Below are 13,976 nucleotides of genomic sequence, written 5' to 3' on the forward strand. Positions count from 1 at the left end.
GGTGCTCCTATCTTGGCTGCACAAATGTTTACAAGGGTGGTATATTCTTGATGGATTGTTCCCTTTATCCTTATAAAATGTCCATCTTTGTCTATTATAGCCTTTCTTTTAAAACTATTTTGTCAAATATAAACTTTGCTAATCTAGCTTTTTTTCCCATTTCCATTTGCATGAAATATCTTTCTCTATCCCTTTACTTTGAGTTTGTGTGTGTGTTTTGATTTGAAGTGAGTCTTTTGTAGGCAGTCTTATGTATGGGTCTGGTTTTCTTTTCCATTCAGCCACCCTTTGTCTTTTGATTGGAGCACTCATTCCATTTACACTTAAAGGGTTTATTGAGCCCTGACTGGTGTGGCTCAGTGGGTTGGTCATCATCTCACAAACCACAAGGTCGCTAATTCAGTTCCCAGTCATAGCACATGCCTGGGTTGTGCACCACATACCTGGCTGGAGGTATGTGAGAGTCAACCAATTGATGTTTCTTATGCATATCAATGTTTCTTTCCCTCTCTTTCTCCCTCCCTTTCCTTCTCTCTAAAACTAAATAAAGAAAATCATTTAAAAAATAAAGTGATTATTGATAGTTAAACAGTTACTGCTATTTTATTATCCATATATTTATTTTTTTCCATTTTCTTCTTAAAGGAGTCCCTTTAACATTTCTTGTAATATTGGTTTTGTGGTGATGAACTCCTTTGGCTGTTCTTTTTATCTCTCCTTTAATTCTAAATGATAGCCTTACTGGGTAGAGTAATCTTGATTGTAGGTCCTTGCTTTTCATTACTATGGATATTTTGTGCCAGTTCCTTCTGGCCTGCAAGCTTTTTTGTTGAGAAATCATCTGTGAAGTTCCATGTAGGTAACTGATTTTCTCTTACTGCTTTAAGATTCTCTTTTTCTTTAACATTTGGCATTTTAATTACGAAGTATCTTGGGCCTCTTTGGGTTCATCATGTTTGAGACTCTCTGTGCTTCCTGGACTTCTGTGTTTTTCCTTCACCAGGTTAGGGAAGTTTGCTGCCATTGTTTATTCAAATAGTTTTCAATCCCTTAATCTTTCTCTTATCCTTCTGATACCCGTATAATAGGAATCTTTGTAGATTTGGTATCCCAGAGGTCCTTTAAACTATCCTCATTTTTAAAATTCTTTTTCCTTTTTGCTGTTGCAATTGGCTGGTTTTTTGCTACCTAGTCTTCCAAATCACTGAATCAGTCTTCTGCTTCATCTAATCTACTGTGATTTCCTCTAATGTATTCTTCATTTCAGTAAATGTGTTCTTCATTCTAACTGCTTCTTTTTTTGTTGTCTTTTATCTCCATTTTTATGCTTCCCATCCCTTTGTTGGAGTTCTCACTGAGTTCATCTATTCTACCCTTAAATTCATTGAGCATTTCTTATTTTTTTCATTGAGCATTCTTATAAAGTGTTTTGAACTCTGTATTTGGTAGATTGCTTGTCTCCATTTTGTTTGGACTTTTTCTGAAGTTTTGTCCTCCTCTTTCATATGTGACAAGTCTTTGCCTCTTCACTTTGGTGGACTCCCTGTGTTTGTTTCTAAGTACAGTGGAACCTTGGTTCTTGAACATAATTCAATCTGGAAGGCTGTTCAAGAAGCAATTTGTTCAAAAACTGAATCATACTCATCTTCTGCATTATCTCCTTTGTTTATCAACTGAGAGACAAGATTGTTCATACAGGTATTGTAACAGGGTGCAGCCAGAGCCCCCCAAATGAAAGATTTGTAATGGGATCCAGAACTTGGTGTGTCCAGGAAATATAAAAATATAGATATCCCCACCCCCACAAGTCTGGACTGGGGGACGGGACACATGGAGCACGTCCATTAAGAGTTATTTTGCTTATCAGCACTTGGCCAGCTTCATACCTGATATGCAAAATTGTTTATTTTGCATATCTGTAACTGCTGGATAGCTTCATAGATAACTGTTAAGAAGCCATAGCCATGCTTTGAAACAGGGAGATGGGAGTAACTTTAACCCATGCTGTAACTGGGAGGAAGCTCCCCTTTACAGCACTTGTGTGAGAGCTTGGAGATGGTTTGCTCCATGCCACGGGGCCACACCTGCCCAGACTAACTATGGCAGCCAAGAAATGCTGGAAATATATTGGGAGTGCTGGCAGGTGTAGCTGTTTGTGGGAGGAGTCGGAAATGGGGTTGCAGAGGAAGATTCCTGCCGGGATTTAAACCCAGGTGCCAGAGAACCAAAATGGAGGTGTAGATAGACACACTGTGCCTCCTCGCAAAACCAGAACTAACAGAAAATCGAACGGCAAGGAAGTCCGACACCAAGGAGATAAAAAAGAAACATTCATCCAGACAGGTAGGAGGGGTGGAGATGGGCAGCCGGGGCGGAGAGGACTTGCGTCACTGTGGCGGGACCGAGACTGGCGGAGTGTGGGATGAACGTGGCAGGCAGTCCGAGCACTAGCAGACCCTGCGGCCCCACATTCGCGCACAGATAAACCAAGAGGGCCGGACTTAGAGTGGCTAACGGGGCAGGCAGTGCTGTGGGTAGCAGACCCCGCAGCCCCACATTCGCGCATAGATAATCCAGAACAAATGGCAGGGGAACGAAGCAGACCATGCAACCCAGGGCTCCAGTGCAGGGAAATAAAGCCTCAAACCTCTGAGTGAAAACACCCGTGGGGATTGGGGCGGCAGCAGGAGAGACTCCCAGCCTCACAGGAGAGGTCATTAGAGAGACCCACAGGGGCCTAGAGTGTGCACAGCCCACCCACTCGGGAACCAGCACCAGAGGGGCCCAATTTGATTGTGGGTAGCAGAGGGAGTGACTGAAATCTGGCAGAGAGTGGAGTGGGCTCTGTTGCTCCCTCTTAGCCCCTCCCCCTCATATAGCGTCACAGCTCAGCAACAAGGGTTACCCGGCCCCAGGGAACACCTAAGGCTCTGCCCCTTTAAGTAACAGATGCGCCAACACACACACACACACACAAAAAAGGCCCAAATGACAGAACATTTTGAAGCTCCAGAAATAATTCAACTAAGCAGCGAACAGATAGCCAACCTATTGGACGCACAGTTCAAAACACTGGTAATCAGGACGCTCACAGAATTGGTTGAATTTGGTCGCAAATTACATGAAAAAATGAAGGCTATGCTAAGAGAGACAAAGGAAAATGTACAGGGAACCAATAGTGATGCGAAGGAAACTGGGACTCAAATCAAAGGTGTGGACCAGAAGGAAGCAAGAAACATCCAAACAGAATAGAATGAAGAAACAAGAATTCGTAAAAATGAGGAGAGGCTTCTTAGGAACCTCCGGGACAACTTTAAATGTTCCAACCTCCGAATTATAGGGGTACCAGAAGGAGAAGAGGAAGGACAAAAAATTGAAAACTTATTTGAACAAATAATGAAGGAGAACTTCTCTCATCTGGCAAAGGAAATAGACTTCTGGGAAGTCCAGGAAGCTCAGAGAGTCCCAAAGAAGCTGGACCCAAGGAGGAACACACCAAGGCACATCATCATTACATTACCTAAGATTAAAGAGAAGGAGAGAATCTTAGAAGCAGCAAGAGAAAAGGACACAGTTACCTACAAAGGAGTTCCCATTAGACTGTCAGCTGATTTCTCAAAAGAGACCTTACAGGCAAGAAGGGGCTGGAAAGAAGTATTCCAAGTCATGAAAGGCAAGGACCTACATCCAAGATTACTGTATCCAGCAAAGCTATCATTTAGAATGGAAGGGTAGATAAAGTGCTTCCCAGATAAGGTCAAGTTCAAGGAGTTCATCATCACCAAGCCCTTATTGTGTGAAATTTAAAGGGACTTATCTAAGAAAAAGAAGATAAAAAATATGAACAGTAAAAATGACAGCAAACTCACAGTTATTAAAAACCACACCTAAAACAAAAACAAAAGAAAACTAAGCAAACAACTAGAACAGAACCAGAACCACAGAAATGGAGATCACATGGAGGGTTATCAATAGGGGATTGGGAGGGGGAAAGAGGGGGGAAAGGTACAGAGAATAAATAGCTTAAATGATAGGTGAAAAATAGACAGGGGGAGGGTAAGAATAGTGTAGGAAATGTAGAAGCCAAAGAACTTATAAGTATGACCCATGGACATAAACTATAGGGGGGGAATGTGGGAGGGAGAGGGTGGGCAGGATGGAGTGGAGTGAGGGGGGCGGGAAATGGGACAACTGTAATAGCATAATCTATAAATATATTTTTTAAAAAATCTCGAAAGAAAAAAAAACCCAATGGGAATTAAATCACTCAGTCAACTACTCAACATTTAGAAAACCAGTGAAAGGAACAGTGGAAGGGAAGCCTGAAGAAACACAGCGTGAGCTGCAGAATGAAGGAGTGATGGCGATCCTGCAGGGGCAATGCCTTTGGGGCTGAAAGGTGAGGATATGCTTCCAGGCTCCATCTGGAAGGGCTGTGCCTTATAGCAAGTTCATTATCCTTTCTGTGTCTGTTTCCTCTTCTGGAAAAGTAGGAATAATAACAATTACCTCCTGGCATTGTTGTGGTTGAGACATGACACACCAGGCCCATAATAAATGTTAGCTTTTAAAACAAATAAATAAGTAAATAAATAAATAAACCCAGGTGCCACAGCTGTGTGGGGGCTAACCATGAGGTTTTGGGGCTCTCTTTACCATGCAGCTTAGGAAGCATAAAAGCAATATGTAGTAACCATGCAGAGCTCTCTCTTAGCAGTTTGTAAGAATGCAGGAGAGACATTGTGGGAAGGAAAGGGGTGAAAGGACTCTTGCTGGTGGGCCATGAATGAGAGGGTGTCACATGGGTTTGAATTAAGAACGGGAGATCCTGGTGACACAGCTGATGGTGCTGGGAACCATAGGAGGCCTGCCAGCCAGGTGCAGACCACTGAGAGGAAACAGATGCTAACCAAGCCATGGACTTCTTTTTTTTTTTTTTCCCCCTGCGATACAGTACCCATGACTGGCCTAACTGGGCAAAAGGGGAAGGAAGGACTGTGTGTGTTTATGGGCATTTTAAGGGACTTTGAGTATTTAATGGATTACTATTACCATCTATAATTACTATTACCATCACAATAGTAATGGTGACATTCTGCCATTACTCTAAATTTGTATAACTTTTGAATAAATAGTTCTTTGCTTTTCACCATACTCTGGCATTGAGAGCCATAATTTCCTGGTGGCAGACAAACAATCCACTGTGACAGAGGGACCCCAAAACCCCCAGGTCCTTTTGGTAACAGTATCAGCATGAAAGGTTTGTCATGCCGAGAACTGAAGTTTTGTTTGACAACCAAAACATTTTTTCCATGAGTAACTTGGTCGAGAACCAAATTATTTGAGATGGGAGACATTTGAGAAGCGAAGTTTCACTGTGTTGGGTGGATCTGCTAATTCTCCTGGTCTTGGTGGAGTGGTCTTATGTTGTGGGTTCTAAGGGGCCCAGTGATGCAGTCTTCTTAGTCACCTGAGCTGGGTACTCCAGGGATATGCCTTGTGTGGGTTGTGTGTGCCCTTCTGAAATAGTTGAGGCTTGATTGCTGTTAAAACATCAGGGGGAGGACTTGACCCTCAGACTTTCTGGCTGCAAGAAATCACAGTGATGAGCTGTGGTGCAGGGGCTGACCCCAAGGAGCAGGATTCACGTTAGCAGGGCTCTGGTCCCTGCCAAGCCTACCCTTTGGATATGTTGTTTATTGAGCTAATTGGATAGTGTCCTGGTGTTGTCTGAAGCTAGCCATTGAGTATGTTGGTTTTGAGGCATCTTGAGAGAGGTTCTGCCTCAGGCCAAAGTGTGCTGTTGCCTGTGTCTAGTCTAGGGCTACTTGGGAGGAGCTACGAAGTGATCTGCAAATGGTTGCCACCTGTGCTGGGCTTAGAGGCACATAGGAGAGGATCAGCTGAAAACTGAGGCCAGCTGCCATTAGTGCCAGCCTTAGGGCAACTTAGCAAGTGGTAAGGGGCAAGTCGAGACTAGTCACTGCTTGTATGTGGTTTGTGGACCTTTGAGAGATTTTAGGAAATTCCACAGCACCAGTTGACGCTGGCCACTTGTGAAGAAGAGCTGCTGAAAGAGTTGTGAGCCTGTGAATGAGTTGAGTGGGGCAGGTTTCCAGTGAATCTCCAGGATGGGGCAAATAGTGTCAGCCAATTTGATGGGCACTCAGATGTGGAGCCCTCCTTTGCCTGCAGGCTGGGTGAGGGGAGGGCTCAACAAGGAAACAATTTTGTCTGCCAACACTTCTATACAGCACAGAGCTGCCCTTCCATCCCTGGCTCTGAAACCAGACAATTCAGTTCTTCCCTGTGTGTCCCTGGCACTTTTTGAGCTGCTTTCAAATGCTTGTGAGTGAGTCTGTGTTCAGGCCCTGTAAGCAGATATGTGTGACTCCAGCAGATACATGTGTCTCCACCCCTCTACCCCTCCAGCCCTCTGTCTCACCTTGACAGAACCCCCACTGATTTTCATTGCCAGATGTTGTGCAGACTCCTTTCCCTGGCATTAGTGGTCCAGGTGCGGAGTCTGGTGTGGAGTGTGTCCCCTTTCTCCTCAGGGGGGACTTCTGCAGTCAAGATATCCCTCCTGATTCTTAATCACCACATGTGGTTGTGGGAGCAGCTCATATCGCATCTCTCTGTGGCTGCTTCTTTGTATCCTTAGTTATAGGAGTACTGTTCAGTTAGTCTTCAGGTAGTTCTCAAGGGTGGTGGTTCTACAGTTTTAATTTTGATGCAGTAGGAGGAGGAGGTGAGCGCAACTGCAGTTTTTCTTAACTTTGTAAAATTTTTTCTCTATAATATCTGCACATATAACTTTGAACAAATAAAAGCTGAAATCTAAAATATTAAGTATATAAAGCATTTAGCCAATCTTGCAAAATTACTACCCTTAAGATGCAATTTGCTAGGAAATAGTTAAAGATTCTTGGCTGCCAGCCATAGTACTGCAGTGGGGTCCAAGAGACCCGATACTTTGCCAGCTTTTAACCCCGTTGTTTCTTTTTTTAAAGTACATTTTATTGATTATGCTATTACAGTTTTCCCATTTTTCTCCCCTTTCTCCCCCTCTGCCCTGCACCCCATCTCCCATCAGTATACCCTCCCCCTTTAATTCATGTCCATGGGTTATACATATAAGTTCTTTGGCTTCTACATTTCCTACACTATTCTTAACCTCCCCTTGTCTATTTGGTACCTACAAATTATGCTTCTTATTCCCTGTACCTTTCCCCCATTCTCCCCCCTCCCCCTCCCCACTGATAATCCTCCGTGTGATCTCCATTTCTATGATACTGTTCCTGATCTAGTTGTTTGCTCAGTTTTTTTTTTTTTAAGGGCCAGTTGTTGATAGTTGTGAGTTTGTTGTCACTTTACTGTTCATGGTTTTGATCATCTTTTTCTTAGAGAAGTCCCTTTAATATTTCATATAATAAGGGCTTGGTGTTGATGAACTCCTTGAACTTGACCTTATCTGGGAAGCACTTTATCTACCCTTCCATTCTAAATGATAGCTTTGATGGATACAGTAATCTTGGATGTAGGTCCTTGCCTTTCATGACTTTGAATACTTCTTGCCAGCCTCTTCTTGCCTATAAGGTCTCTTTTGAGAAATCAGCTGACAGTCTAATGGGGAGTCCTTTGTAGGTAACTGTGTCCTTTTCTCTTGCTGCTTCTAAGATTCTCTCCTTCTGTTTCATCTTGGCTAATGTAATTATGATGTGCCTTGGTGTGTTCCTCCTTGGGTCCAGCTTCTTTGGGACTCTCTGAGCTTCCTGGACTTCCTAGAAGTCTCTTTCCTTTGCCAGATTGGGGAAGTTCTCCATTATTTTTTGAAGTAAGTTTTCCATTTCTTGGTCTTCCTTTTCTCCTTCTGGCACCCCTATGATTCAGATGTTGGAACATTTAAAGTTGTCTCAGAGGTTCCTAAGCTTCTCATTTTTTTGAATTCTTATTTCTTCATTTTTTCTGGTTTAATGTTTATTTCTTCCTTTTGTTCCAAATCATTTATTTTAGTCCCGATTTCCTTCCCTTCACTGTTGGTTCCCTGTGTTTTTCTTTATTTCATTTTGCATAGCTTTCACTTTTTCCTCTATTTTGTGACCATACTCAACCATTTCTGTGAACCTCCTAAATACAAGTGTTTTGGACTCTGCATCTGATAGGTTAACTATCTTTTCAGCACTTAGTTCTTTTTCTGGAGTTTTGATCTGTTCTTTCATTTGGGCCATATTTCTTCATCTCACATACCAGTCTGGATGAATGTTTCTTCTTTAACTCATTGGTTGTCGGACTTCCACACAGTTCAATTTTCTTGCAGTTCTGGTTGTTTTTTTTTTTAATTGTTTGTTTTCTTCCTTTTGGTTGTGTGAGGAGGCAAAGTGTATCTACCTAAGGGATTGGCCAGAAGTCAATACCTTAACCCCTTTGTTTCTTGATGGTAGGAGACCTTGGGATCTTTGGGGAAGGGCTTAGCAACCTGAAGAGGAAGATAATGGTAGAGGAGTGTAGGGGGAGCATGGATTAGCAAGGTACTCATGGTGATAGGACAGCTACTATTTAGCCACCGGTTCAGAAGAATTTCAATATTGTAACAGTGAGATCAGCCATTTTGATATGTCCTTGCTGAATATCTACCTGGATCGAATTGTAAAGGAGAATAATTTTAGAGAAACAAACATAGTGAGTTCGCATGATATGTTGTTTCTAGTTAGATTATTTATTGCTCCTTTAATATATGAAAATGTGAAGTCAAACTTCTGTAAATTGTAACTTGAGCTATATCACAGTAACTCTCAAATAAATACTTGGTTTATGCTAAAGGACATTTTGAAGGTGTTTTGGAAAGGTTGGAGTGTTAATAGAATATAGAGGCAAAAGTATCTGAAATTCCAGATATGTTGAATTCGTGATAACTAAATTTCATTATATTGTTCACATTATCATTGAAAAGGAAAATTGATCTAAAGAAAAATATAGTTCTTAAGTTGGATAGTGTATTCATGGGTGTTTCTTAAGCTCCTTCATGACTTTAAAATGTTTTATACACTATTTTGAATGAAACTATTCATACTAAAAAGCAGAAAGACTGTAACATTTTTAAAAGCAAATATGATAAGTATGTTAAAAAGAGCCTTTCCAATAGCAAGTGCATGGTTATAATATTTTGAAACTTATGTTTTCTTGTAGTTGAAAAACCGAGGTCGCTGGCTCCATTGGAATGAATTAATTAAAAGTACTAATTTAGGAGATAAATCTGTCAAGATTCAAGACATCATAGTCCCTACAATGGACACAATTAGATATACATTTCTAATGAATTTGAGTATTACTTATGCAAAGTAAGAAATTCTTATAATATATACTTTAAACATAACAGTGTCATTCTAATTGGACCATAAGATATTTGAAGTAAACTTTGAGATCATTCACTTTCTGATAACTGAGACCCTGGGGGACTAATTGACATGACCATAGTGGCAGCTGGTTAATGGCAAACCTAGAATCCAGGTTTCTTATTGCCCACTACAAAGCCTTTTTCATCATACTTTGTTGCCTCATAAGCCACTTTATATTTCTTTTATTTGTAACAGATTAAAAATCAGTGTTATAATTAAATAGGTATGCATTCTACTCAAAGATTCACTGTACTCCTGAGGTAAGTAAGACTAGCCATTATCCACATTCTTCCATTATATTTAGTATTTTTCAAATAAATTCTATTCTAGTTTTTCATAACTTAAGGTGGACATGCAAAACTCAGACAAATCAGAAGAGCACATCAAAAAAGAGTACATTAAACTGATCAAAAGCCTAGCATATACTATAGTCATATCCAGGCCAACTTCATTAATAATATTTTATAGTCATTTCTGATGCGGATCCCGGCCCTCGGTGGGATCCATGTGTTGTGGCTGCAATGGACAAATTCACACAGACTACTGAGTCCTGTGGAGGAAAAGGGATGGCGCGGCCACTCTCTCAAGAGGAGAGCGCCTCCACCCTTGCCTTGACAGGCTTTTATTGCTTTTCTGGGCACATTACATTGAGGATGGTCCTCATTTACTATGCATGGATTCTGGTTACACTGGTCCTTGGAAGGTTGAGCATAGATTTTGGGAAGTTACTGTAAAGATATGCAGTAGACATTTGCTGCCTCAACTCAGGGTGAGGGAGTTTTGGCAAAAAGCAAGTCTCAAAGCGGCCTAGGTACAATGAGGGCCTGATTCCCCACGGGAGAACCTATCTGTGGATGTGGGTCCCGAGTGCTGGACCTCACTCCCCACTGGCCTTTCTGAATGGGAGCTGGGCCCCCGCCACACAGAACGGTCTCCTATAATTTCTTTTTTAAATCACGAGGCATAATTTATCATTAATATTTTTGAACTAGGGAAGCTTACATAATATGCATAAAAGTAATGGTTTGTTGCTTATAAAGAACTTGTTTCTGACTGAATTTTGTGGCAATTTTATCTTTTTTCTCTTTTTTAATAAACAAAAAATATGAGGGAACATTATTTTTATCCCTATTTTGTAGTTGCAGTTTTGCATTCAGTGTCTAATATTTAAAACGTTTTTAGGTGAGGAGGGCACTTGCCAATTCTGTGGAACTCTAGTATGGGAGTTCTTTTGTGCTATGGACCATTTGTCAGAATAATGCTTTTAAGTGAGTAATACAAACGTGGGATTATAAAGGATACCATATATTGAAATACATTTATTAAAATGTTGAATAAATTTGGCCTATAGTAGCAATACATTTGTTTCTTTATTAATACTTTAAGTAATGTGATCTAACAATGAGTCATAATTTTGAAAAAGTCATGGTATAAGTAATATTTTGATTTACTACTAACAATTACAATATTTAGTGTAATGTCTGTGATTTCTATTGGTGACAAAGACACAAGTACTATTAATACAATTGCTCCATTTTAGTTAAGAATAGTGAAAGTAAAGATGTAACCTTTTTGTCATCCCAGTTCACAGATTCTCTGAATATGTCTAAGAATTTCTTCATTTGGTCCATGGACCCCAAATTAAGAACAGTATTTTATTTATTAAAATTGTTTTCATAAATAGTTTTTCATAAGGCAAGTGTTACTCAGATTGGGACACATTGATGAATCTCAGGAGTTACTGCAGTTCTAAAAGAACGTTAATTTCATGCTTATACTTCAATGATAATTTTAAAAATTAATATTAACGTAATTTGGGTCATTTAGGTGACCCCTTCTGACTGAATGCTGTTGCATAGTTTTAGTGCCAGCCTTTTGTGTTTGTCTTTATATATTGTGTAGTGCGAAGTTATCACACAAAGTGACAACAGCTAATTTTTAATTCACTATTTCTCAAACTTGGATTTCTTAAGAGTTCTGTGAACATAAACCCATAAGATTGTTTTCACTTTCAAATTTGTTATGATCACTTAAGAATGAGAAGCCCTTCTTGAAGTCCCACTGAATGGAGAATTCCTTAGAGTTTGCTTTTAGACAAATATTTTCAGTTAGTAACTCTGACTAGATTCTGAAATGCTTAACAGGTATATGTAACTGTAAGCTTTAGAATTCACTGTCATTTAGTTTCTCACACAAACTTTATGCTATTGAAATAACTGTAAAATAACCTAAGCCTGTCTTACTGTCACCATGTCATTTGTCTATTCCACACAGCACCCTGTTGCCTGTACTTCTAACTAAAAAAGTACAATTACATTACTTTTCTAAGTAGACAAACTTTGGCTTTCTTTTCTGAAAATTTAAGCATGTTATTACTTGTTTTAGGAGTGTGTTTGCATATAGCAATGTTACATCTCTTCTTAAAAGTTGTTATTGAAGTCCCAGTAATAGTAGGCATAAATATGTGCCAATTGTCACTTTACCAGTCTTGCATGATATAATAATGATAGATTAAAATGTGAGTTTTTAGATGAAGGTGATTTGATTATTATTTATGTTTTCAACTAACTTCAACTTCCCCTAGTAGAAATGTATTCTGACTTTCTCCCCTTTTGAATGATATGTTCATTGTTTTCCTAAAGGCCGCTGCTTTTTGTGGGTCCCACGGGTACAGGAAAATCAGTGTATGTGAAGGATAAGTTAATGAATCACTTGGAAAAGGACAAGTACTTTCCTTTTTATGTTAATTTCTCTGCACGGACCAGTGCCAACCAGGTTCAGGTTAGTTTAATGCCAGAAACATGGGTCTATAGTTACTACTTTTTTTTTTTTTTTGCCTTGATTAGTGTTTAAAATAGTAAATGAGAAGCTGTGTAAATTTTGTATGAATTTAAATAAAACATCAAAACTCTAATTTTTGGCATTACAAGTAAGTTTTAAAAGTGAGGTTTTGAGGACAAATGTTTGGGAGAACGTATTTACACTAATACTGGATTGTTGAGATTTGTCATCTTTTTTTTTTAAGCCCAAGAAGAAGCAACAGTTGATTTCTTAACTGGAGAAGGGAGTTTTTAAGAGAGGGGTCAGGGCAGAGAGAGCCAAAGGAGAGAGAACTTTCTAGACTCTCCTAGATGATCCTTAGGAACATTTACTGCTTATAGAAGCTCTGTCTATGAAAGAGCTTTCAAACCATGGACTATTGTAAACCTTCTGTGACAAGAATCATGTAGCTGTACATCCCACCTTTTACCCCCAAAAGTGCCAAGATGACAGTGTTGCCCTTGGCCTTTTCTAATCACCATTTTTATCATCCATCCCTAAATTTATGTCTGTCCGATCTCTCTTGATCTGTGGAACTCATTTCCATTGTTTTAAACCTGTAAAGTTCCCTTAATCTCAAAATTTTACAAATTTAGATGAGTGCTTTTAGGTAGTAAAGTTAATCACTATGTTTGGGTATCCAATAAGAAAAATATTTTGTGTGTATATGTGCATGTGTGTACAATATAAATATATAAATATGTATGTATGTAACAATTCTTAGTACATAGAAGGATTTCAATGTTTTTTGAATGATGTTGAATATGAACTTTGCTATCACTCAAAAAGTGAATAAATATAAATGAATACATGTACATAGTGTTGCTTGACATTATTTCTTTATATAATTAGACTTAAATTCCTTTTTTTCTGGGGTTAAGTATGGTTACTACACTTTCTTCTTTATATTTTAGAACATTATTATGGCTAGATTGGATAAAAGACGCAAAGGAGTCTTTGGACCACCAATGGGAAAGAAGTGTATAATTTTTATAGATGACATGAATATGCCTGCATTGGAGCAATATGGAGCTCAACCTCCTATTGAATTATTACGACAATTATTTGACTGTGGGAATTGGTAACTATTTAACTGAAGTCTTAATTAGTCATGCTAGAGTCATATTTTGTTCTCTTTTTCTATTTTAGTTTCTCACAGCAAAATAATACATTTTTTCAAGTTATTTATGAAAGAAAATGGTTACTCTTATTTTCCTATATAGAGGAAGTTTTGGAAGACTTTTTATACCTCTTTAATACTATGTTTTCCTCTGAACGTGTCAGTTAGATAATAGATTAATAGCACAGTATTAGATATGTAAATATTCAACAATGTAATAAATTCTTTCCTTTTCAGCTATTATTTTCAATTATTGAAAATAATTTATAGATATCTTTCAAAGTACCATCCCTTCAGGGCTGAGAATTTATGGGTAGTCTCCAACCTAATTATAATCAGTACCCTATGTTTCTACCATTTTAAATTCTCTATATTCTTTGTGACCGTTTGGGGCTACCATGTCTGTGAGATGGCTTGGTTTTACCAGCAATTTCATAGCTAACTCTGTACTCCCTCCACCCATTTTATGATGATATGGTTAGTTTTCAACATGTAAAACACTGTGTCTTTTAGTTAGGATTACTAATTCTTTATTTTCTTCTCTTAAATATACTTTTCTAATCCCCAATATACCATTATTCTTATCTCAAGGCAAGGGTAGACTAATTTAGAAGCCAAGTCCTATTTTGGAAATACAT

General features: G+C 39.0%; 1 protein-coding gene across 4 annotated transcripts in view; it reads left to right on the plus strand.

The window, feature by feature from the left end:
* DNAH12 (dynein axonemal heavy chain 12) overlaps positions 1-13,976 on the plus strand; it is a 219,239-nt gene that overhangs the window by 118,019 nt on the left and 87,244 nt on the right. For all 4 annotated transcript variants that reach the window (XM_045192339.2, XM_053929996.1, XM_053929995.1 and 1 more), the window contains 3 exons: positions 9,190-9,341; positions 12,041-12,179; positions 13,133-13,299. In XM_045192339.2, coding sequence (XP_045048274.1) covers positions 9,190-9,341; positions 12,041-12,179; positions 13,133-13,299 — 458 coding nt within the window. The remainder of the gene's footprint in view (positions 1-9,189; positions 9,342-12,040; positions 12,180-13,132; positions 13,300-13,976) is intronic.

Source organism: Desmodus rotundus, chromosome 8 (assembly GCF_022682495.2).
Source record: "Desmodus rotundus isolate HL8 chromosome 8, HLdesRot8A.1, whole genome shotgun sequence".
Taxonomy (NCBI): Eukaryota; Metazoa; Chordata; class Mammalia; order Chiroptera; family Phyllostomidae; genus Desmodus; species Desmodus rotundus.